Source organism: Chionomys nivalis, chromosome 9, assembly GCF_950005125.1.
Source record: "Chionomys nivalis chromosome 9, mChiNiv1.1, whole genome shotgun sequence".
NCBI classification, from domain to species: domain Eukaryota; kingdom Metazoa; phylum Chordata; class Mammalia; order Rodentia; family Cricetidae; genus Chionomys; species Chionomys nivalis.
Window position 1 is genome coordinate 82,375,381 of NC_080094.1, and position 26,617 is coordinate 82,401,997.

The 26,617-nt window shown below is 38.9% G+C and overlaps 1 protein-coding gene across 14 annotated transcripts in view; it reads right to left on the bottom strand.

Annotated features, from left to right (window-relative positions):
• Phf21a (PHD finger protein 21A) overlaps positions 1–26,617 on the bottom strand; it is a 158,671-nt gene that overhangs the window by 112,526 nt on the left and 19,528 nt on the right. For 9 of the 14 annotated variants that reach the window (XM_057780272.1, XM_057780274.1, XM_057780276.1 and 6 more), the window contains 4 exons: positions 16,731–16,771; positions 15,063–15,174; positions 9,189–9,332; positions 1,505–1,537 (listed from right to left, as the gene is read on the bottom strand). In XM_057780272.1, the coding sequence (XP_057636255.1) occupies positions 1,505–1,537; positions 9,189–9,242 (87 nt within the window). In that variant the 5' untranslated portion in view covers positions 9,243–9,332; positions 15,063–15,174; positions 16,731–16,771. Of the gene's footprint in view, positions 1–1,504; positions 1,538–9,188; positions 9,333–15,062; positions 15,190–16,730; positions 16,772–26,617 lie in introns of all 14 variants that reach the window. The other 5 variants (XM_057780278.1, XM_057780273.1, XM_057780283.1 and 2 more) reach the window with 3 other exon arrangements.

Here is a 26,617-nt window from a genome sequence, read left to right on the forward strand (position 1 = left end):
TCAAGGTAACTTTGGAGAAAGAAATCTCCTGCTGGGCGGTGGCAGCACACACCTTTAATCCCCAGCACTGGGGAGACTGGGGAGGTAGAGACAGGCAGCTCTTTGCGAGTTCGAGGCCAGCCTGGTCTACAAGAGCTAGTTCCAGGACAGGCTCCAAAGCTACAGAGAAACCGTGTCTCGGGGAAAAAAAAAAAAAAAAAAAAAACCGAGAGAGAGAGAGAGAGAGAGAGAGAGAGAGAGAGAGAAATCTCTATAGAAGAAAATAAAATGAAACTACTATAAATATTAAAATTACAATTTTATAAATTATTATATAAGATACTTCTGAAATCCTCTTTTAAAGATAAACATTTTGAAGCCAGGTATGCTGGCATAGACCTATAGCCTCAGCACTTGAAAGTTAGAGGTAAGAGGGTTAGGAAGCCAATGTCATCTTTAGCTATATATGACATTTGGGGCTATCCTGGAACATGAGATCGTGTCCCAAAAGAAAAAACAAAACAAAATGCAAATTTCAAACTTTTTTTTTTTTCAAGACAGGGTTTCTGTAGCTTTTTTGGTGCCTGTCCCGGAACTAGCTCTTGTAGACCAGACTGGCCTCGAACTCACAGAGATCCGCCTGCCTCTGCCTCCCGAGTGCTGGGATTAAAGGCATGCGCCACCACCGCCCGGCAATTTCAAACATTTTTATAAATTATTCTAAAATTTTTCTGTGAATGTGGTTAAATTCAGTATTTCGGTGTCCTATATATATAAACGCTACACAATTAAAAAAGGTTTGGGGGCATTTCAATGAGTTTTGAGTTTAAGAGTCGGATTAATTCTGAACATGTGAATTTAATCTAAACCAGGTCCATGACCTCACCATTGGAGAGGTCAAGGGAAGTCAAGGGAGGAGGATGGAGTCTGAATGTCGTCTAGAGTCCCAAAAGTTGCCTGCTTGTTTGTACTCACTCTACAGACCAGGCCGGCCACCACCACCATCCCACCCTAACTTCAAAAGAAGTTTTTTAAAGCAAGAAATTGTAGTCACACGAAGCCTCTTTTTTAAAAACAAACAAACAAACAAACAAACAAACAAACACTTGCTGGGCGGTGGTGGAACACACCTTTAATCCCAGCACTTGGGAGGCAGAGGCAGGCGGATCTCTGTGAGTTCGAGGCCAACCTGGGCTATAAGAGCTAGTTCCAGGACAGGCTTCAAAGCTACAGAGAAACCCTGTCTCGAAAAACAAAACAAAAAAAATAAATAAATAAAACCACACATAGCAATTAACAAACAAGCAAAAAACAGTAACAAAGTAGAAACGATAGCAATTTTATACAACTGGACTTTTTTAAACCTATAAAAAAATGGTATCAACATGCAATACTGTCTGGGACGTGCTGTTTGGGATAAAACTGTTTTAAATTTAACTAACAACTGCATTTTACCACTTTATTGTCATTTTTGATTGTTTTTAATGTTTAAAAATCAAGTTACTAACAAAAGGATTTTTTTTACCTGTGGATCCTGCTTCATTTGAGCAACCAGTTTCTGGTAATAAAGAGAGAAAAAAAACTGTCAGTCTCACAAATTAACTCTTGAGGCTACTTAGGTTTGGACACACACACACAAATAAAAATAATTCAGTAGCACCATCAAAGTAGACCAAAAGTTTTGATGATGTCTGTAAAAGACTAATGAAGTATTCTTTGTAACATAATAAAGAATCAACTATACCTTTATATTCAAATGAAAAAGTACCTGATTTGTCAGTATGGAGGTCAGTGACTTCTGCAATTTAAATAAGCTGGTGCAGGCCAGGCAGAGTGGCGCACGCCTTTGATCCCAGCAAACAGGAGGCAGAGGGAGGTGGATCTCTGTGTATCTGAGGCCAGCCTGATCTGCATAGTGAGTTCCAAACAGCCAGAGCTATCCAGTGAGACCCTGTCTTAAACAAACAAACAAACAAATAACACAAAACAACAACAAAAAAATAAGCAGGGTGCTCCAAAGGCCAAATACCCCTGTAAGATATTATCACCAGCTGGATTCCTACCTAGTCAAGGTCTACAAAGAAGCCAACCCAGACAAAAGAGAGCTGTTTGTAGACAGCAACTACAGGTCTATTGGTCTGGATCCTACATAGAAGGAGCCTCCTGACTTTGTTCTGTCAGCTCTCAACCACCTGGAACTGCAGTCCCAGAGACTCCAAGTCCCTCATCAGGCATACATATGGTGCAAACATACATGCAGACAAAACACTTGAACACATCAAATAATAAATAAATGTCATCTGACCTAGCCAAACTGGCAAAAAAACCCAAGAGTAACAATAACAGTGGACAGAGGAATTTAAATGATAAAGAAATATGACAAGGCTGCCTCCTAAAACCCAAGGCTAGATACCTACAATTAGCTATTTTCCAGTGAATTTTTTATATAATAATAGAAAGAGTTATCACACTCTTTGAATAATAAGACGCTTTTAAAATGTTGTTAGAAAAAATATGAAATTCACAACACACTCATCTAGAAACCAAGCTTTTATAGTTTGGGGTGTAATAATATGGATTAATATATAATACTGTATAATAATATGACTTGCAAAAAGCCCCAAACTGCAATGTTATGAGCCTTATATCTTTTAGATTTTTTTATTCTTTCTTTCTTTCTTTCTTTCTTTCTTTCTTTCTTTCTTTCCCTCCCTCCCTCCCTCCCTCCCTCCCTCCCTCCCTCCCTCCCTCTCTCTCTCTCTCTCTCTCTCTCTCTTTCTTTTTCCCCCCGAGACAGAATGCTTTTGTGCAGTCCTACTGTCCTAGGTTCTGTAGATCAGGCTGGCCTTGAACTCACAGTGATCTGCCTGCCTCTGCCTCAGGAGTGCTGGTTAAAGACGTGTGCTGCCACTACCTGGCTTAGTACTTTCTATTAAATATTTTTACTTATTTAATATTTAATTGAATATTTTATTTAATTTATTTTTCTTAAATATTTAATTTTAAATATTTTAAAATTAAATATTTTATTCATTTATATATTAAATTAAATATATTATTTAAAATATTTTGCGAGGGCATGTGCACATGTGCCATGATGCACATGTGGAAGTCAGAGGATCGCTTTCAAATGTTAGTTCTCTCTTTCTATCATGTGGGTCCCGGGAATTAAAATCTTTGGGCTTGGTAACAGGGCCCTCTATCCACTTAGGCATCTTGTCAATCCCTTTAATTCTTAATTGTCCAGCAGTCAGCTACCAAGTCCTGCTATTATTGTGCCTCTTTCTAAAGCAATGAGTACCAACTCAGCTTTGCTGCTTCAACTGCTATGTAAAAAACACAGTGAACAAACTTTAAGACCAGGCTGCAAAAGTCTAAGAAATCCCTGGGGAGTGGCATGACCTGTGTTCTAACTGGACAGAAGCCTTTCTTCCCGGTACTAAACTACATCCTGGAGAGCTGAGGCCGTCAAACACACAAAGCACACACGATGAAATTCCGCTTCACATTTGACAAAACTAGCTCTTCAACAGCCTCATCTACATCTGTAAAGTAATGCAGCATCTACAAGCTCCACAGAATGGAATGTATAAATCCTTACACAACTAACTACACTTTAGTTTTATAAGCTGATTTGGGCTGGGGAGAGGGCTGAGTGGACAAAGGTCATTTCCACCCAAGACGCACAACTGTAGCTCTGCCCCGAGAAACAACCTGGTAGAAGCAGGGAGCCTTCTGACGTCTACATGTGTCCTCTGACACGCAAGCTCTCACACACATAAGATAAACAAAATAACACTTAAAAAAAAAAAAAGCCAGGCAACAGTGGCACACGCCTTTAATCCCAGCACTCGGGAGGCAGCAGCAAGTGGATCTCTGTGAGTTCGAAGCCAGCCTGGTCTACAGAGTGAGTTCCAGGATAGCCAAGACTACAACCAAGAAACCCTGTCTCGAAAAAAATAAAATAAAAAATAAAGTCTGAGTGTTTTGTTTGTTTGTTTGTTTGTTTTGATTTTGTTACTGCAGAACTGACTATTATCTGTAAATTTATTTTTGGGACTGAAAGAGCTTTTCTTCCATAACACTGGAGTTTTTAATTGATATCTATTTATTTAATAGATATGCAAGTGTGTGTATGCTATTCCTCTTCATGTTTGCACCACATTCATTCCTGTTATCCTCAGGTGTCAGAGGTGGGTATCAGATCCCCTAGCATTAGAGTTACAGATGGCTATGAGCTACCACGTGGGTCCCGGGATCAAACCTGGTTTCTGCAAAAGCAACAAGTGTTTTAACCTCTAAGCAATCAATGTACCCCCATGGCACTACAAGTTAAAAACTGACTAGTAAAATCCACTTCTGCAGGAAATAAATAAATAAATCAGCTTTTCTATGTATAAGCAGCTAAACCACATTCATACAAACAAGGTAAGATGAGGAACTCACTAGACCACCCAAATCCCAGGTGATTTTACACTGGAATTGCATTACCAAATTTTCCACTGAATGACTGATGTCATTTTCCATGATAAGAAAACAACAGCCGTGCTAGAGAGATGGCTCAGTGGTTAAGAGCCCTGGTTGCTCTTCCAGAGGTCCTGAGTTCAATTCCCAGCAACCACATGGTGGCTCACAACTGTCTGTAATAAGATCTGGCGCCCTCCTCTGGCATGCGGGCATACATGGAGGCAGAATGTTGTCTACATAAGAAAGAAAAAAAGAAATCTTAAAAAAAAGTTAAAAAAAAAAAAACACACAGGGGCTGGAGAGATGGCTCAGAGGTTAAGAGCATTGCCTGCTCTTCCAAAGGTCCTGAGTTCAATTCCCAGCAACCACATGGTGGCTCATAACCATCTGTAATGGGGTCTGGTGCTCTCTTCTGGCCAGCAGGCATATACACAGACAGAATATTGTATATATAATAAATAAATAAATAAATAAATATTAAAAAAAAAAAAAAACACAATAGCCAAGCTGCCAAATTCAGACTACCACCTGTTTCTTAAATAAAGTTTTATAAAACTGAGCCACAGCTCCAGAACTGAGACATAGAGACGGGAGGATCTGGGGCCTCACTGTCAGTCAGTCTAGCCAATCAGTAAACTTCAGGTTCTGTGAGAGACCCTGTCTCAAAAGAAAAGTTGAACAGTGAGAGAGAAAGATATCCAATGTCCAATTTTTCCCTGTGTGAACGCACAGACACACACACAAAGACACACACAGACACATACCCACACAAAACAAGCTCTGAATTCACAGAAAGGTGAAAAAAACCAATTCCATAAAATTATCTTCTGTCTTCCACACAAACACCATGGCATGCATGCCCATAAAAACACATCATGTACACACACACATACATACACTCACAAATAACAAATAATTTAAAATATATTAATTGGTAAGCAAATTGTACAAATAAAATGTACAATAATTAAAGATGAAAATAGGACTATAATTCTGGGGCTAAAGAGATGACTTAGCAGCTAAGATCATTTGCTGTTCTTACGGTGGACCCAGGTTTATTTCCCAGCACCAACATAAGGAGGCTCATAATGCCTCTAACTCCAGTTCCACGGGATCTGACACTGACTTCTAACCTAGTAGAGCATGCACTGCATGTAACATACTCAGGCACACACACATATATACATAAAATAGAAAATATTTAACTAACTTAAAAGGCTATAACTTTACACTTAAAACAAATAGTCAAGGGGCTCGAGAGATGGCTCAGAGATTAAGAGCATTGCCTGCTCTTCCAAAGGTCCTGAGTTCAATTCCCAGCAACCACATGGTGGCTCACAACCATCTGTAATGGGGTCTGGTGCCCTCTTCTGGCCTGCAGGCATACACACATACAGAATATTGTATACATAATAAATAAATAAATAAATAAATAAATATTTTAAAAAATGGTCAAATATATAAACAGGTTGACAGCTAATATTCAGAGTGCTTAAAATACCTAGAAGAATACATATCCCTTGAATCAACAAGAATAATTTATTACTTTATTTGAAATTCCTAGACAGAGTTTCTCTGTACAATAGCTCTGACTTCCTGGAACTTGCTCTATAGACCTGGCTGGCCTCAAACTCATGACGACCGGCCTGCTTCTGTCTCCTGAGTGCTAGGATGAAAGGCGTGTGCCACCACTGCCCAACTATTTCATTATTTTTATTTAGAGGGAGAAATGGGGGGGGGGGAGTAAGTGCACCTACAAATGGAAGTCAGAGAACAATTTTCAGTACTCAGTTCTGTTTCTGCTATGCAGATCCCAGGGACTGAACTCATAATGTAAGCTTGGCAGTAAGCACCCTTCCCCACTAAGCCACCTTGAGGACCCTAATTATACATTTTTAACTGGACTTTAAAACATTATCGTGAAGTCTAAATTTTTAAAAATTGCTATGTTTATGTAAGTGGTATACCTGATTTCAAATTATGAAATAAGATAATACTTAGAAAGTTCAATTTAGGAGCTAGAGAGATGACTCAGAAGTTACGAACACTGGCTGTTCTTCCAGGGGTCCTGAGTTCAATTCCCAACAACTACATGGTGGCTCACAACCATCTGTAATGAGATCTGGTGCCCTCTTCTGGTCTGCAGGCATATATGCACACAGAACATTGTGTACATGATAAATAAATAAATATATTTTTTTTTAAAGTTCATTTATAGACAATTCTTTCAAAAAATATTTATTTGGGACATGTATCTTAGGATGAAGAATTAAAAGAATATAAACTGTATTCTAAAATTTCTTAAGAGGAGAAAAAAAATTCTATAAATCACATATACTACCATAAAATTATCTTTCATTCAAATAGATTTCAAATTGTTACTTTATTCCCAAAATACTGGTGAGATCAGCTTTAAACAAGTATGAATTTAAATTTTGTTACTTTCCACTAATCTGAAATAGGCTCAATATTCCTTGATGTTAAAATATTTTCATCCAGGAGCTAAAATGGCTGCTCTCCCGGAGGACCCTAGTTCAATCCCCAGCACTCATAAAACCCTCTGTACCTCCAGTTCCAGGGGATCTGATATCGTGCCCTGGGTTCCAGAGACACCAGACATACATACGGTACAAAAACATGCCATACATATAAAAGAATAATTTTTTAAATTATTTTATCCAAAAAAGTTGGTTTTAAGAATAAATTTTTACTCTTCTTAATAAAACAAGATGTGCATTACCGTAGTGTTTACTAAGAGAAGCATGCTCTGCAGGGCAGCTGCTGAGAAGGAGATCTACAAGGTCCAGATCAGCGGCTGGGACTTTCAAAGAGCTCCACGTTGCACAGCAGGCAACTTTGAAGCTTTCCTAGCAGTTCTAATCCCCATTAATTCTTGGGCAATAGGAAAACCCAGTAATCGTCAAAATCCCAATATATATCCCAACAATTTCAAAAATCAATGCTGCATTATCTCAAATAAAAAAAAAAAACAGAAGAAATTATACGCCAAAACAAACCCGTTTAGGGACTGGAGAGATGGCTCAGAGGAGTTGAGTTCAATTCCTAGCAACCACATGGTGGCTCCCAACAACCATCTGTAATGTGATCTGGTGCCCTCTTCTGGTGTGCGGGCATACATGTCGGCAAAACACTGTATACATAATAAATAAATCTTTAAAAAAAAAAAAAAAAAACCCGGGGCTGGAGAGATTGCTCAGAGGTTAAGAGCACTGGCTGTTCTTCCAGAGGTCCTGAGTTCAATTCCCAGCAACCAAATGGTGGCTCACAACCATCTGTACTGAGATCTGGCGCCCTCCTCTGGCGTGCAAGCATACATCGAGGCAGAATGTTGCATATATAATAAAATAAATAAATCTTTAAAAAAAAAACCTTTTAAAAAGTAATGTATATTCAGTCTTGTGAACAAGGGAGACTGACAGAGTTTAAAGTGAGGCCTAAAACTAAAGTATATTCTACCTGGAATGCAGTGGTAGAGTGGTCACTGACACGTGCAAAGGCCTGCGTTCAAACCAAAATTCCCTTCATCCATCCAGTCCACCCCACATTCACAAATGTTACATGGTCAAAAATAGCCAAATCATCATTTATCACTTTTGAATACCAAGGATTATGCATATGTATGTTTCTTTATGAGCCTCAACCCTAATACCTAACTGATGTCTAAAAAAGAAACAAACAGTAATAGTCTATTATACAATAAATGTTAACGATTTAGTTATTTTTCTATCTTGAGTATAATTATATGCCTATTTTTATATATTCATGTCAACATACACAAATTAAAATAAATATTAAGTGTTTTATTAAGGTTATCATACTATAGCAATAACTGTATAAAATAAATATAAAATTTATATATACATTTTATAATTATACTTTAAAGGTTTGTTTACTTTTATCTGAGATAAAAATGTAAAGATTATAACATTTTAAATACTGATGACAGCAACCAGGTTTTCTTTCTTTTTTTTTTTTTTTTTGGTTTTTTTCGAGACAGGGTTTCTCTGTGGTTTTTTGGAGCCTGTCCTGGAACTAGCTCTTATAGACCAGGCTGGTCTCGAACTCACAGAGATCCGCCTGCCTCTGCCTTCCAAGTGCTGGAATTAAAGGCGTGCGCCACCACCACCCGGCTCAACCAGGTTTTCTTTAACCAAGATTGGAATCATGAAAAAGGAACAAAAAAGACTGAGACGAGGCACAGAGGTGAGTCCATAGATGAGCACATGTGTAGTAAGTATATACACACTTGGCTTAAATACATCTCATTTTTATTATGGCAAAGTGAGGAAACTCAGCACCGGGGAAGCAGGGCAAGAGGACAGACACAAGTTCAAGGTCAGTGTAGCTCATGGGGGAGAGCCAGGCCAACCAATGCAACCTAGGGAGGCCCTGTCTCAAAGATCAAAGATTAAAATAATAATAAAAAGACAAGGAAGGTATCACGTGTACAGAAGGCCTTCAAGTAGGTCAGAAAACTGCAAAAGGAGTTGTTTTTTCTAAATCCCTTGAGGAAATAATAAAAAAAAATATTTCCAGTTCTTTTTTTCTGGAAAAGATATCAGGAATATCTTCTAAAAGTTCGTAAAGGCAGTAGGAGTGCATTTGTGGAGCATTGTGGTCATTGGGTAAGTCTTAGAATGACTGTGTAACTTGACCAAAACACAGAGCTGGGCCTGTCTCCTTAGCAACACAGTAGGGATGGGCAGCCAATCACAACATACCTGGTGAACCTGAATTTCCACTTTAAGAGCCTCCTGTAGAGTCTGCAACTCCATCCTCTACCTTCTCCACTTTCTCTTATGTCTGCTAATTCTACAGTGTCTTCAGCCTCCGTTTAAAATAACAAGCTCCTCTTGTTGCTGCAGCTGTGGAAATCATAAAATGTTTGGGATCATTGTATTGGGAATAAAGAAAATTTGTCAAAATAATTAAATTAAAAATATTATATTTTGTAACACAAGAAGAAAGTGTCCCCAAAGGACTGTTTAAAGTAATTCAGTGCCAAAATTTTCTGGGTTTTCTTCTTTTGAGCATTCCTCCATAGAACACTTCAAATAACTAAGAAAAGAAACACAGCAGCAGAAGCGATGGTCAGGAAACAGAGTACCCACTGCGTGCTCAGCACTGAGGGCAGGGAGCTGAGAGCCACCTCCACCTAGTCGATAACTGGCAGGGAAGACTGTCACCATTCAGGGCACTCAGACAAAACATAGTTAAGCATTTCAAAATCGGAGTAGATTGGAGAGTTCCCACTTTCCCAAGGGTTAAGTTGAAGCACTGCGGGAAGGTATTTTAATTTGATTGCAGTCTTATAGTACACTAAAAACAAGTCCTAAAACAAAGGGAAAGTTTTGAGTGTCTTAAATGTTTTAGCAACAACTTAGTATTTAAGACAAATACAATGCCCTGCAACACTGCAGTTACCACAGGGGCTGGAGGGATAAATCTTCATGGGTAGACCTTGAGATGGCCTAACACTGCCACATGTTTCTGGCTTTGTAGGGACCGCTGTCTCCTTTTCAAACTTGCCAGCGCGCCTCTCTGACCATGTATATGACTGTATGGAGATGTTGTCTGGTTTTATGACTGTAAATGGGACGCCTGGTCTCACCTTCCTACCCCATACCATCACTACTGCAGCTTAACCAAGTAGCTAATTTTTCTTTTATCTTTTATTTTCTTTCCTTCTCTTAAAAGTGGCCATGATTTGGGGTATTCTATCAAAGCTAAGGTATTTTCTTGTTTGAATAAATTTAAACTTTATTAAAAATCTCTTCTCTTGCTTACACCTGTAAAAGCTGTAGCTAGTGCTGCTTTCTGGCACTGAGGACAAGATGATGAGACTCAGGACCACTAGGCTCTCCAGCACCCCCAACCCCTGACTGCATTCACAGAGCTGCGATGAGACTGTTAACATAAAATACATCCTGGGATTTCTACTTTCCATTATATTTCCCTAATCTCTCTGGGCTTAAAAACATCAATAGCAAGCTCTCCTCTAGGGTTTATACACTATGTTATGTAAAATCAGAATATTCTACCTTAAAAATATTAAATTCTCAAAGCACAAAATTCTTTCAAAGTTACATCTCCAGAAGTTAGCAAAGATTTACTGTTAACCAAAAAATAAATAAATAAATAAATAAATAAATAAATAAACTCATACAGGCAGGATATTTAGGGGAAATATTTTTTAAAGGAGAAATATCATGAATTTTAGTTACTTACTATCCTAAAAACTGTTGGGAATTATAATAAATACTGCAATCATTAGTAACTCACACAGAGCAAGACTTCTGTGGTCATTTATACTTTCTTGACTTGCAATGGCTAATTTTGAAAACTATACCAGCTACTTCCATTTTAAGTGCTAAAATAATCTTCCTCCTCAAACTCTTAATTTATACATGGCAGTTCCGTTTTACAGAGTCTCACTGTGCAGCCCATTCTGGTCTTGAACTCACAATCCTCCTACCTTGGCTTCGTGAGTGCAGGAATCATAAATGTAATACACCACAGCCAGTTATATTACAGTTCTTTAAAAACACCTGGTCTAACTTTTTACAAAGTTCTATCAGAAATTGTGTACAAAAAGATTCCCTAAAATTCTTTCCACATTAAGAATAACCCTACCGCAAGAGCAAGTTCAAATCAGAAAGGCCAATTTTATTCCACTGTTGGTAACACACCAAAGCTCAGCTTAACTCAAACTCAGAAAACAATCATATCACAGACACCGAGAACTTACAATACCCACCACAAAAGGTTAACACTGTTTATAGTTAGGGCTTTCTCACATTAACTAACAAAAATGTACAGAAAAGCAAATCTCACAAGAAATAAGACCAATAAAAAGTGTGAATTCAAAGTATGTGACACACGTGCGTGACAGTTACACCTTTATGGCACCCATCCTAGCGTGAATATATGCTCAAAAGGATTTGCTGACTGACCGATGACTATGAAAACACCAATCAGTGCTAATGACAGAAACATAAATTTCAGAAGGAAGGTTTTGCCTAGCGTACTGAAGATGCAGAGTAATAAACTCTAAGCTGCCTAGGGTGGGTCTCATGGGCTTCACAGTCTGCCGCAAGCCATCTCTGGGTGAAGTACTAAGGACTGCTTAGCCTTCTTTGGGGGACTAGCAATAGTCTCAAACTTTTCCACAGACAATGCATAACTCCTTTCAACTAAGAAAAAAATAATGAAAATAAAGCATCGGAAACAGTTATATATAACATGCAAAAATAAAAATAAAAAACAAAACAAATACCTCAAAAAGGAAAAAAGTAGCTGGGTATGATGGCCTACTCCTGGATCCTAGCACTCAAGTGAACACAAGAGATCAAGGCCAACCTCTGTGCTGTACCAACCTAAGCTACATGATACCCTGTCTCAGAGAAATGAAAAGAGGGTGAAGGGAAGGAGGGAGAGGGAGGAGGAACGAGTGAAAACAAGGTTGTAACCTGGAGACTCTAAATGTCAAAGCTTGCCGTGTAAAACAAGCCTGCCAGTCAAGCTAATGAGGAGCTGACAACTTTTACTTCCTCCATCAGGTTGTTATCTGCTTATTAGAGATATACAGAGGCATTTAAATGCCAATTACCCATTTTGTTTTAGAATAAGCTGAAGGGTTAAAAAAGATCGTGACTGGTCACAGAGAAACTTATGAAAGACTAGAAGGCAACTTTGAAATCTTTCATCAGAAAGGTCTCTTTCTGAACAGTTGTTTTAAGAGACTGATTGGTATACACAATTAAAATACATAAAGTTATAATTTAAAAACTCGAGCCAAACATGTTAGAGCCTTTTAAAAAACACAGGAATCTTAGCGCATGCAGCAACATGTGAACAATATTTAGAGGCAGTCTTCAGCTTCACAAAAACCTATTACTTTTTTAGAAATTGTAAAATTCGCCAGGCGACAGTGGCACACGCCTTTAATCCCAGCACTCAGGAGGCAGAGGCAGGCAGATCTCTGTGAGTTTGAGACCAGCCTGGTCTACAAGAGTTAGTTCCAGGAAGGATAGGCTCCAAAGAGAAACCCTGTCTCGAAAAGAAAGAAAGAAAGAGAGAGAGAGAGAGAGAGAGAGAGAGAGAGAGAGAGAGAGAGAGAGAGAGAGAGAGAGAAAGAAAGAAAGAAAGAAAGAAAGAAAGAAAGAAAGAAAGAAAGAAAGAAAGAAAGAAAGAAAGAAAGAAAGAAGTTGTAAAATTCATTTACTGGTTGGGGACACACATGCCATGTAGTACATGCAGAGGTCAGAGGACAATTTGACAGAGTTGGTTCTTTCCTTCCACTTTTGCGGGTTCTGGAGATCAAACAGGTTCTCGGGCTTGATGTCAAGTGCCTTTACCTGCTGAGCCCCCAAAAGCTGTTACTTCTAAGTGTATAACAGATAACTTATTGTATTTGCCCAATTCTAAAAAGGTGTGAGCACAGAAGACAGACAGACAGACAGACAGACAGAGAGCGCAGTTACTGAAAGGTGATTATAAACAGACTCACAAGACAGTAACTGACACTTTCTACCCAACATCTCCGCACACCTCCATCACTGCAGGCATCCGCCTAGTGTAACATGCCAACTTTCTGCCTTCAACATTGCACACATTAAACCATCAGGTAATCTAATAGCCTCTCAAGTAACAAACAAAACAAAGCAGAAAACAGCCAGATACCAAGGTACACATTTGTAATCATAAAGTTTGAGAGGTGGAGGCAGAAGGACCAGGAGTTCAAGGTCATCCTTAGCTACAAAGTGAGTTTAAGGCCAGCCTGGGTTATAAGAGGCAATGTCATTGTCTGTCTGTCTGTCTGTCTGTCTGTCTGTCTGTCTGTCTGTCTGTCGGTCTGTCTGTCTCACACATACACCCACACCGAATATCATAACAAACTAAACAAACAATAATCAGATTGCACCCCCACTCAAAAAAAAAAGGTAGCTGGATACTGAAGAAGAACATCATTGCCTCTCACAAAGCAGAACAGAACCACTCATTGTACAGGCAATTTCACCCCTGAGAAAATGGGGCTCATGTCACCTGTGTCAGGACTTCCATGAAATGTAAATCAGCTGGAGATTTCAGAAAAGCCTTTTGTACACCATCAAGTTTTTGAGCTATTGACATACATCTTCATGCTTAAACTTTGAATAAAACTTCTCAAATTCTCAGGCTGAAGAGTTAGCTGAGTGGCTGATAGCACTTGTTCTTGTAAAGGACCCAGGTCTGATTCCCAGCATCCACATGGAGGCTCACTACCTCCTCAGGCACCAGGACACTTGTACACCCAAGATAATAAAAGCGAATCTGAAGTAAAATTTTATTAATCTGAAAATAAAAAAATTAAATTTAAAAAGCCCAAATTGTCTACAAATGAGGCTGCTATTGCTCTGAGCAGTTTCCAAAGGCGCTCAGCCTCTGGTCTTTGGCCGCGACTCTTACAACTTGTAAAAAGCTTTAGCTTCTTTTATTGCTAAGAAATACTGCACTGAAAAATTGACAAAAAAATCTTTTCCTATCCAAATCTGCCAGGTCAATCAAGAGTTACTTTAATAAGCTCATGGAAAGTGTGCTCCGAAACTGTCCTAAAGAGCTCTGTGTTCTCTATACCGTGCATCTCTTATGCATACAGCATCTGTTCTGATCTGCATTCACGGGTGGTTTTGAGAGGCTGACTATTTCAAATAGAAAACCCTAATTTTTCCTTATTACTCTGCAAATTATCATTACATCCTGACTTATTTTCAGAGCAATATTTCTTTGGTGACACTCCACAAATCAACAGAAAATGTCCTTCATAAAACTTGACAACCCTGCCTTTAGAAGAGGCTGCCTATTCTTGGACACTGACCAGGCTGTGTGCTCAAATCTTGGTATGACAGCTACTGACAAAACCACCATAGCTAGCTGGGTGTTTCCAAACTATTAAACTGAGTAGTTACTGATGCTTACTGATTAATTAATGTTTCTTATCTGTTAAATTATCTGTCTGGGTTTACAGGGAAGAGAACAGGCAATTTCTTTTACTAAAGACTCTGTATAGAGTTCATAGCACTGCAGTCCAAGGGTTCTTGTGGACTCTGGGTCAGGCTAGGAATTCCCACAACATTCTCCTCAGAGGCGGTAACTCTTCCCCATCATCAGACTCTTCCAGTGTACATGTCAAACTCAGCTTCTGGGACACAGTCTGCCTGCACACTCATCTATCTCCTATCTTTCTGTAAGGAAAGGAAGAATGCTTACTAAAATCCCAACCACACCCAACAAGTGGAACACCGAAGTCAAATTTAGAGTCTATAGACACTCGAGACGAAGGTTGGAGAGTAGTACACAAAAGCATAGTGATGAAGTGTCTAGGATTTCAGAACACATTTACTGAGGAGTCACTGAATGATGGGGGTGGGAGGTTGTCCAGGCCTGTCCAGAAGCTTATAAATATATACCACAAAAACGGTCACACAGGAAGATGTGCTGGTCCCAGCATAAACAACCAGTATCATGCTTAGTAGAAGCAAAGGCATGGAACATAGATTTCAGACCAACACAAAGAAGAACCAAGGGTTAGAGCTGTGAGAAAAAGGAGTGGTTACCTTATGAGGTAGTGGGCTCCCTGTCATTAGAAGGATTCAAGAATGCTGCATATCATATCCCCATCTTGGAGATTCACAATGCACATTAGCATATTAAAGGTTCTGAGAAGTCCTGCAGTAAAGAAACCTGTTTAACTTAGTTAAATGCAGCATTTCCCAAATTACTTGACCACAGAACCCTTTTCCCACCCCAGCCCCAACCTTAGAAATATTTCTTTAGTTCCTGTGGAACCAGGGTTTCACAAAACACATTCATTACAGAAAACAAAGGCCTGCATTTTTTAAAATGTAGTGTTCAGTGTGGACCTGAAGAAGTAACAACCTGTCAGGGATGTAAGCAAAGAAATTGCTATGCACATCGGGTGGTGGTGGTGCAGGCCTTTAATCCTTGTACTCAGGAGGCAAAGGCAGGCAGATCTCTGTGAGTTCAAGGCCAGCCTGGTCTGCAAGAGCTAGTTCCAGGACAGGCTCCAAAGCTACAGAGAAATCCTGTCTCGAAAAACCTAAATAAATAAATAAATAAATAAATAAAATAGCTATGCAGGACAGAGGCTATGATTCTGTAGCACCACAAGGTAAAGGGTCTTGATTATTACTTTATAAGGATTTATGAGGGAAAAGCAAAAGAATTAAAACAGTAGCAAAATCCAAGGTTCATTAGTTCAAATCCTAGTTTCAAAATGTAGAGAGATATTAGAAGGACCACAAAACCAAAAATTCGCTGGACGTGGTGGTGGTACACACCTTTAATCTCAGCACCCAGCAGACAAATCTTTATATTTGAGACCAGTCTAGTCTCTATAGCCAGCTCCAGGCCAGCCAATACTAGACAGAGTTACCTTGTCTCAAACAAAACCAAACATCTGCTCTAACTATTCTACACACTACGTTAATTGCTATTTTAAGGTCAGGGTTTTTTGTTTTTTAATGCAGTCGTACATTAGAGAATTACACAATTGTAGTTTGATTTCTTTTTTCAAAGTGCACGCTCTCTGGATAAAGTTAATATCTATCAGACACTTAGTACATCACATCCCCCAGTGCAATCTAGGATCCTGAATTAAGACATCCAAAAATTGAGTAAGTATGGTAAGTTATAAGCTATTAAAAGTCTATGAAAGTAGCTATCAAGAAAAACGTGTTTGCCCCCTCTCTTCTTTTAAAAATTATACAAAACAACACAGACTAAAAAACAATCTCAAACTTGAAGCCAATCTAATATCAAGTGTAAAAATACAGACATCAAGAGGCTCCAACTTCAAGGCGAGGGCCCCATGGCTACAGTAACCTGGCCAGTCTATATATTGTGGGACCTCAAATTTAACAGCGCAGGAATACAAAATACAACTGGAATATGAACTTCTCTTTCCTGACTTCCAATTCTCAGGCCTAACTACTGCATTAAGGGCATTTTGGCAATAGGACTTTCAAGTTTTAATGAGTTATCAAATTCATGCAAGTCTAGTGAAGTTATCAGAAAGAAACACAAATAAATTTCAGATATAGCTATGTGGAGCTAAAAATTCACTTTCGGTGCAAACAGCAAAACCTTGTTTCAGGGAAGAATGATTTTTTGGAGGGGAAAAAAATCACTTACAATATCACTTAATATCTGAATGAGTACAGCTAGAATCAGGCACACTATGTGTGCATACTAAAAGTACTTACCAATTTTGGAGAAACTGGCTCTCAGTCAGTTCTTTAATCCCCTGCAACAGAAGAAAAAAACAGGGTTAAACTGCAGAGTCATGATTTCATCAAAAGCGAAAGACTCCAAGATTTCTAACTTTAAAGGAGATAAAACAAACAAACAAAAAAATACCAATTTCTAAAATTTAAAACCCAACAGTAAACAAGGAAGAAATGAGTAGTTTTTACAGCAAAGAAGGAACTGAAGAGCAGTTAAGCCTGTTTTAACACAGCTTTTCAAGACCAGGAACAATAAGTATGGACGACCCCTGAACAACAGGGAAGGCACTGCTAAGGGCACAGACATCCTGACTCAAAAATCAGAGCACAAATTTTGGTTCCTCAAAAACTTAACTATGACCATTGAGTTGTCAACAGGAAACCTCACCAACAAAATTAGGTTATTAACTGATATTCTTTGCTTTTCAGGTAACATACAAAACACAGTGAAAAGTGAGTGATAACCACAGATGACCCACCCACTGACACATTTTCCGCAGATAGTTACACACCTGAGTGCAGGACCACACGTGGAAAGCAACAAGAGGGACTGTAAGCTATTCCAAACATGCAGTGTTACCAGCCAGCTTTCTGTAGTGATCAGGCTGTAAACGCATGTGCACTGATGTCTATATTTTGTAGACTGATAAAAGACCTAGCCATATGTATTTTATTTATTCAAATGGCTCCACTGCACTCTTTACAATAAAACATAAAGAATACTTTTGAAGTCCTTAGTTTGTTCCACTTAAAAAGTCTTTTTGTAATAAATCTTAAAATGGATTTGCTTCATGCGAAGCTTTAAATTCACAATATAATGTACAATAAGGATAAAATAGTAAGGTATAAATAATATAATCAAAATTTTAATTAAATTTTCATCCACATTATTAAATTTATATCACAGCTTGGGACTGTAAGCCACAAACAGGCAATAGTTCTTCTCTGCCACATTCTTAACCAGTGATAAAGCCAAAAAGAAAAATCTAAGTTTTGGTATCCTGACCTAGTATCAGGGAACTAAGATTCAAATGGAGTCCTTAGCATTTTGAGCACTAAACTATGGAAACTCCATGACATGCTGTGTCTCAATTATGCCTAAACACGCTTGTTGACCTATGCTACTCCCAAGAATATTTCAAAGATCCTGTCTCTCAGATGAGACATTTTTGTTAACCATGTTAACAAAACAGTTTAAAAAATATAAAGTTATTTAAAAGGCCCCTGATTCAGTCTATAGTTAATTCCAAAAGAAACTGACCTGGCTATTCTTTCCTTCTTCTTTTCTGGTTGTTATTGTTGTTTGTTTGTTTTTGTTTAAGACAAGGTTGTGCTAAAACTCACTATGTAGACCAGGACAACCTCAAACTCTCAAGAGAGATCCACCTGCCTCTGACTCCTGAGTATTGAGATTAAAAGTGTGCAGTAAGGCACCCAGCTCCTCCTTTTTCTCTGACTATAGTTCTTTTCAAAGTTCACAGGAGTACCTCTAAATAGCTTTTTTTTTTTTTTTTTGGTTTTGGTTTTTCGAAACAGGGTTTCTCTGTGGCTTTGGAGCCTGTCCTGGAACTAGACTAGGCTGGCTCGAACTCACAGAGATCTGCTTGCCTCTGCCTCCCAAGTGCTGGGATTAAAGGTGTGCACCCCTACCCCCCCGGCTAAATAGCTATTTTAATCATAGGGATTAGAATGAATTCCCAACAAGAAAAATCGTTCAATAAATCTGTAGAATAATGCAGTAACTAAAAACTAGACTCAAAGTGTCCTCCGGCTTCTCTGCCAAGGTGGAAAACTTTGCATCACGGCTGACCTCTACTACCTGGATTTAGGGCCAGCTGGTGCAATTTACAAAAACAGTTTCACATACGCAGATAGTCTAAGTCTCTACAGGTTGTCTTTCAGGTGTATCCCACATGCGCGTAAATTCTTTTTTTTTTTTTTTTTTTTTTTTTTTTTTTGGTTTTTCGAGACAGGGTTTCTCTGTGGCTTTGGAGCCTGTCCTGGAACTAGCTCTGTAGACCAGGCTGGTCTCGAACTCACAGAGATCCGCCTGCCTCTGCCTCCCGAGTGCTGGGATTAAAGGCGTGCGCCACCATCGCCCGGCTGTGCGCGTAAATTCTTAACAATCAATTCCAAAAGAGTGCTGAGACTCTTTTTAGAGATGAGTTTTGTGCTGTTTGAGTATTAGTGAAGTCTCATAAATTATACTCATCAGGCAGTGGTGCCGCCCATCTTTAATCCCAGCACTCAGAAGGCAGAGGCAGGCAGATTCCTGTGAGTTTGAAACCAGACTGGTCTACACAATGAGTTCCAGGACAGCCAAGGAGGTTACACAGAGAAACCTGTATTGAAAAACAAAACAAAAACAGAACAAAAGAAGTAGGAAAGAGAAATTATACTCACTTATGACAGGATTTAAAATCTAAGACACACTTTTTCTCATCCTTTTTTGTCTGTTGTGTTCTTTAACAAGCTTTTAAAACCTTTACCCTCTAACTCCTGCACTGTCTTTGCTGTCTTCAGCAACTAAAAGCTATCTTGGTAACCACTTTTTTTTTCTTTTTTAAATAAAATTTCTTCAACTTTGTGACTTAATGATTGTTTTTGTGATTATTGCCTTTCGACTTCTAAAATCCTTTCAAATAATATACAACTGGACCCACAAAAAAAAAAGTAGATTCTCATTATTTCAGTTACTATAGTACAGAGTCCATAGTGTTGCTCAGAAGATGCCCAATGCAGTGGCAGGCTTACAGTGAGCACTCAATAAATGGTCAAGTCCAGGGATTGGTTGAATGGAAACAGACTGCTTGCAGGCTCATCCTCCGAGTTCCCCAACTTTCTTATTAGATAACTCCTTATACATCAGTCTCCCGCTGTATTAACTCGTTAGATGGATAAGTTTTTATCTACACCATTCATCAAGAAGTAAGACAGATAATACTATTTTAAAATATAATGAAAAGAGAAAGACTGAACAATTGGACTAAACTAAAATTAAGAACTTTTTTTTTTTTTTTTTTTTTTTTGGTTTTTCGAGACAGGGTTTCTCTGTGGTTCTGAAGCCTGTCCTGGAACTAGCTCTTATAGACCAGGCTGGTCTCGAACTCACAGAGATCCGCCTGCCTCTGCCTCCCAAGTGCTGGGATTAAAGGCGTGCGCCACCACCGCCCGGCTAAAATTAAGAACTTGTGTTCATTTGAAACACAAAATAAAACACCACGTAATGAATGCATGAAGACCAGCAAAGTAGTTCAGTTGGTCAAAGTGCTTAGAGCCAACACTGATAACTGAGTTTGATCCCCAGGACTTACACTGTAAAAGTCCTGCGAATCTTCCTTTGGCTCTCATGTCCACACACATAAATGAATAAATGCAATAAACTTTTAAAAGAATGACTGAAAAGGTAAGCTGAAGAACTAAGATATATATATATATAAATTTAAAAAATACATATACCCAGGATATACATAAAATCCATTGATACTCAAACATGATTAGGACGGGATGGTTTTAACATCTCTTTAATACAGCATCGAGAAAAGTCTACTGACATAAACTCTTCTGAGAAGTCAGCAGAAAAACAGTACAATGTATGCATGTGTATCTATTGCCCAGGCCTTTTCTCCAAAACTCAGTGGCAGATCCAATCTTAAGTCAATAAAGCGAAAATCATGAAGTCATAAGATCATGAAACTGATTATAAATTGCTTATAAGGAATACAGAAACCACACAGGAAAGCAAAGTCTAAGGGACATTTCTCAAAGGGCACTCAGCTGGTGGGTTAAGGAGAAAAGCTCTCGCAGGCCTGGGGCCCCAGTGACTGAGTGGACTCCTCCACCATATGTCACTTTTACTGAAGCTCTTCTAAGAAATGAGCAAAAAATAAACATGGAGAAATCGTTTTAGCAAAGTTTAGAGAGAAAAAAATCACATGTAAGCTACTTAGGACAAGTTTTAGAATTCAGTATCCTTTATGCTTAAGGATACCCACGAGTGGGCTTCAGAAGGCTACCACCTGTAACAGATTCTGTATGCGTGAGCAGAGGGGTAGCTTCAGGGAAGAGGGTCCACAGTATCTATCAGACCCGCAAGGAGACTCAGACACCCAAGAATAGCAAATACTTTCAGACTAACATCTTAAACATCAACACTTCAAGGGTTTCTTCTGAAGACTGATTGTTAAACTGACTACCAAATGGAAAGTAGCCAAAAAATAAAAGATTTCTTTTCTATAATTTAGTGATACTGAGCAGCAGAATGGAAGAGTGACATGTAAGTCTGCACTTTCTACACTATCCATGTGTAGAATGTACTCACGTCTGAAGTCTCATTTCCTCACCTCAAGCTGATAGGGTCTGTCCATTTCTCACCACATTCCACACTTAGAACTGAGGCCTTTCAAAACCTTAATTAAATTTGCTTAAATATTTTAAATATGGATTCCTTCTTGAAAATACACTCAAGAGCTGGATATGGAGACTGTCCATGTGCCTGCAATCTTACCAACTAGTAGGCAGCTAAGACAGGTGGATTCAGAGTTCAAGAAGAGCCTGGATGAACATAGCAAATTCCAGGCTAGTCTGAGCCACACAGTGAAACCTGGGCTACACAGTGCTTCAATTAAGTGAACAAAATGGCATTCAAAATACTTGTTAGAGTAAATACATTATTTTTTGCTTTTAGAGATGAACATTATTTTGCTAACATAAATTCACACAATTATTTCTTCATAAACTTGCCCTTTACAGAACTTCACAGGTAGCTAGCTACCTTAACAGAGCAGGCAAAGAATCAAGTCATTCAGATTTCCGGTATGGTTATAAAATTTAAAACATTATCAATAATTAAAAGATGATTAATAGCCACTTCTTAAGTATCTTTTGTAAAGCATCTTAAGAGCTTTGCACCTAATCTACATTAAATAAACAAATTTGCAGAGAAAATTTCAACACTAGATCATGTTTTAAATTAGGCTAAAATTTACTATGTCCACTACAAATTTCCAACAATTAAGTTTATAGCCTGTGCTCAATGATAAATTTTGATCAGGGACTAGAATAGCAGAGGTAATTGTTATTCAAAAATACTTTGAAATGTCACCTCACCTAGGAGATTTTGTCTCTCTTCTTACCTCATGATATCTGATAGTCTTCCAATAACTAAGTCATATATACAGGTTTTACAGCTGTCTGCCCTTCCTAACTCCTAACAGAAAGTACATTAAGTTTATATATTTATAGCCAGGCAGTGGTGGCTTTAATTCCAGCACCTGGGAGACAGAGGCAGGAGGATCTCTGTGAGTTTGAAGCCAGCCTGTTCTACAAAGTGAGTTCCAGGACAGCCAGGACTATTTCACAGAGGAAAAAAAGGAGAGGAAAGGAAGAACATTAAGTTTGTAATAAATGTAAACACACAAATGATTGGAATAAAAAGCAGAATTCCACTTGATGGCAAATCCTTTAGGCCTCCTAGCTCCATGCCCACCCCTCAACACTTGACACAGAAGTATCTTAAGCTCTATAGACACAAAATTAAACTCCTGACCCCCTTACCTCCGGCCTCCTCCTCAGCCATTGGCATCTCCATAATGGAAACCCCAGTGTCTCAACAGAAGCACTCGAAAGTTATTCAGAACCCTGTCACAGCCCACACCCAATACAACAACTAGCCACGCTGCCTCTACTTCAGAATGCGCCTGCTTTGGCCCGTTGTTTCAGCTCCACCTCCACCTCCTTGGTCCAACTCACCAGTGTCATTTGACCTCAATTACTGTCACAGCCTCCTCACTGGTCTCCCCATTTCTACCCTAGCACTACTACAAGTTATTCTCTCAACAACTTTTCAAAATCCAAGATAGACTGTTGCCCTTCAACTTAAAATCCTTCAACGGCTCGGCATCAAGTGACCTGGTGTTGCGGGAGACACAAAACAGAAGACTCCCACATCAACCTGGGCTCTGTTACCTCAACTTCCTGCCTCCACAAGGCTCAGTCCGCCCCTACAATACTGGCTTCTTGTACAAGCTGCACTCCCTGCCCAGGGCTCTCCTACTTCTTTTTCCTACTAGTCAGCACACTCTCTTCCTCCAAGTTTTATCATAGCTCACTCCTGAAAGTCTTCATGAAATCTACCAAAGTTCCAGAGGACACTAACATAAAGACTAAAACTGTCATCTTAACTGCCCCTCCCCCCATCCTCACGTTCTTTCTTATACCAAGCATATCCTTTTACCATCTAATTATGCAAATCTCATTCAGAAACCAGAGTTCAGCCAGAATCCAGATAAAGACTCACAGGTTGACAGAGACCTTCCCTTCCATCCTTACTTCTAGTCACTCTTTCTTTAAACTCCCACAATACTTATCACCTTTCTCGATTGTTTTTCTTTCGTTTCTGGTGCTGGAAATAGAATACAGGATCTTGCACTTCCTAGGCAAGTGCTGTACCTTTGAGTTCCATCTCTAGGCCCTGCCATTTTAAAATTTAACCACACACTACCTATGTTATAATCTATATGACTTTATGTCCCTAACATAAATACAAACACATACACACACAGGGAGACACACACACACACACACACACACGTATGTATGCAGGCATGTGAACACACACACACAGAGATATATATCCAAACACAGATGCATGCACACACACAGGTGTACACACACGTGTAGAAATGATACCCTGTACGTTACTTCTCAATCCTAAATTACAAGCACAAAGAGGAGCTGGAGAGATGGCTCAGCAGTTAAGAGCACTGGATGCTCTTCCAGAGGTCTTGAGTTCAATTCCCGCAACTACATGGTGGCTCACAACCATCCGTAATGAGATCTGATGCCCTCATCTGGCATAAAGGCATACATGCAGGTAGAGCACTCACATACATAAAGTATATAAACAAATCTTTTAAAAAAATTAAAGCACAAATAAACTAATACACATAGATTTTCTGGCCTTACCCTTAAAGCTTCTGGATTCAGAATATATAATTTAAAGCCCAAACACTTTGGCTTTTTCCCTAATTCTCCCAGAAGATCCTGAGGGGCAGCCAAGTCAGAAAGCACTGCCTACCTAAAACACTGCCTACCCTACAGCACTCCCCTGCCTTTTGTGCCTTCAAAGCTTGCACTAGAAAGAACACTTCTGAGAGTCAATGCACCACTTTCATTTCATAGCACAGAGGCTAACTAAAAATCCACAAAGATAATGCAACAAAGTACAGCCTAAACTCCAGACTCACTGCTTTCAATCTAAGAAATAAATCTTCTTTTAAATTAAATATACATAAACGAATGTCCTAAGAAACCCTAATTCACAGAAAAGTGTAGTGACCAGTGGTTAATACTTGACCAGTGGCTGCAGTGTCTAAGCTCTACGGTAGTGCACAGCAACTTCAATATGCTTGCAGCGTGACCCACACTAGCCGACTAAAGACTCAGAGCCCAGAGAGTGAGTGTGGAATGCTTCTACGTGATATACCAGTGATGATGATGATGACGACTTTTACCAAGTTCTCTTCAATATTCACAAAACTGCTATAATCACTTATTTGGGATTAAAGAAGTAGAAAGAATAAACAGAAAAGTCTTGTTTCATCACAGTACAAAAATCATTAAAAGTTTCTACAGCTTACAAAATATAAATGTTTTGAGTCTAATCACAATGAAAACTTCTAATTTCAGATCAGACTTAGTAATTCATTCCATATCCCAAGGCAACTCAAACTCAATCTTAATAGTCAGTTAACCTCAAGATCAAAACTCTTGCCATCATCAACGAAAACAAGCAAGGTATCTTCACAAGGCATTATAAAAGAGCCTGGAAAAAAAAAAAAAAAAAAAAGAGCCTGGGCTTATCTTGGTATACAGGGACTTAGGCAAGTGCCTCCTATTAACACTAATGGGAGTCTGGAGCACAGACCATAAGCACCAAGGAGGAGGACGAATGCCCAGCTCTCCACCACAGAGGCCCTGCTAACACACGAACTGTTACTCCTGGGAGTTCTTCTCTCAGAAATGGGGCAAGAGACCCAAATTCTAAAGCACAATGACAATTCAAATAAAAGCCACTAAGGAAGGTCACTGGTAAACACCAGATTTAAAAAAAAAAAAAAAAAAGAAAGAAAAGAGGAGGGGGGCTACATTTAAAGGAAAAAAAAATGGCACTAAGGGAAAGTTACAAATTAATATGGATATGTGCAGAAGGACGTGTGGCTTTCTAGATATGAAGCATGTGACATGAAAATAAACTGGACAGGGTTAAGCAACCAAGGGTTTTTTTTTTTTTTTTTTTTTTTTTTTTGATTAAGGCACAGTAATTTCAAACACAGTGAGAAGCTTAGCCAAAGAAACATGCACACCACAAAAAACAAGAACTCCTCCCTGGAGGAGCCCCAGGTACATTACAGCCCTGTTTGTAAACAAGGAAGAAACCCTGCAGTCCTGAGAGTCAAAAAAGAAAATCAGAGCCTCCCAGACAAATGGATAATGATCACAAGCTGCCAAGGACAGCCAAAGCAAACTAAATAAAAACAGGAGCACCTTAACCTTATTGAGTGCCACCCTGCCTTCCTCCCAGCGCAGTACTGCTGAACTCACCAGGCTGGAAGATGAGCAGGTGCCTTTCAGGCTACGGAAAAATTAGTATCTGTCTCTCCCTCTCCTGTTCTCTCCTCCACCCTCTCCCCTCCCTCTGCAGACACAAACACAAAAGGACTGATATGCTCTCAGTTGAAGGGCTTTAGAAAGGCAAGACTTTGGGATGGGTTAGGTAACTAAGAGCAGGCCTAACTGAAGTAGTGAGGCCAACACCGAGGCTTTTCCCAAATCTAAAGATTAAAAGAAGGGACATTTATTTTAGCTCATCGGCACTGGTAACAACCCACTTTCTAAGAAAGACAGAAAAATTAAGATCTTTCCTGTGTCTGTCTCCAGAGAAAAATCAGAATCTTTTCACCTACTAAGTTGAACAACATACACAGAGCCCTGACTTAGGCCTAAAGACTAAAGCTGGTTCCTGTGCGAGTTATTTCTAAAAACCTTGTGTAGTCAACATACTGATTCTTTACCATCACTGTCGTACGAATTAACATTCATCATCTCTGTACTCTGAGACGTGCCGATGAGAAACTGAAACTATTACTACAGGCTAGGATTCTTAACTTTTGAAACAAAACTACCAAGAAACAGAAGTGTGAAGCATACGGCTTCTATCCTGCTAAGCAGTCCTAAAACTTGAAAGTGAAAGCAATACAGACCTCGAAAGAAGTTGTTTGCTTGATGGTAATGCTAGCCTTTAAAACCAAAAATATGTTCTGTTACAGAAGACTGAAATAAGGGCTTCCATTAACCTTGTTTAAAAAAAAAAAAATCCCATGAGCATGAATTTTTTTCCTAAGTCTCTTCATCAGAGCAGCATGGGGTCCCATTAGACACCCTATTTTACTTCCACCTTATAAATAACGTTAGCTGTTCACCATTTCCATGGAAACCAAGTACAGAGAAACCCACTTAAACGAATACCGGTTAAAGGAATAAGTTTTATTTGAGAAAGGTTTTGCTGCTCTAAATGAACTCTATTGGGGAATACTACAAAGTATAATTTTTAAAAATATATCTTTGGTGTAGAGGGAGCTTATTAAAGGTCCTGTTAAGTAAGTATGCTTCTTGCTCTAAACTAAATATGCCAAACAACATCATAACATTAAAGATGCATTTTCTATGTACTGCACAGGGGGTTTCAATGCACAACTTGCACTGACTAGACTTCTTCATGCATTGGGGTGGAATAATTACCCCTCTGGGTCTAATTTAAACTAATAAAATGAAAGAAATTCAGTAAGGCTAGCATCACCTTTACT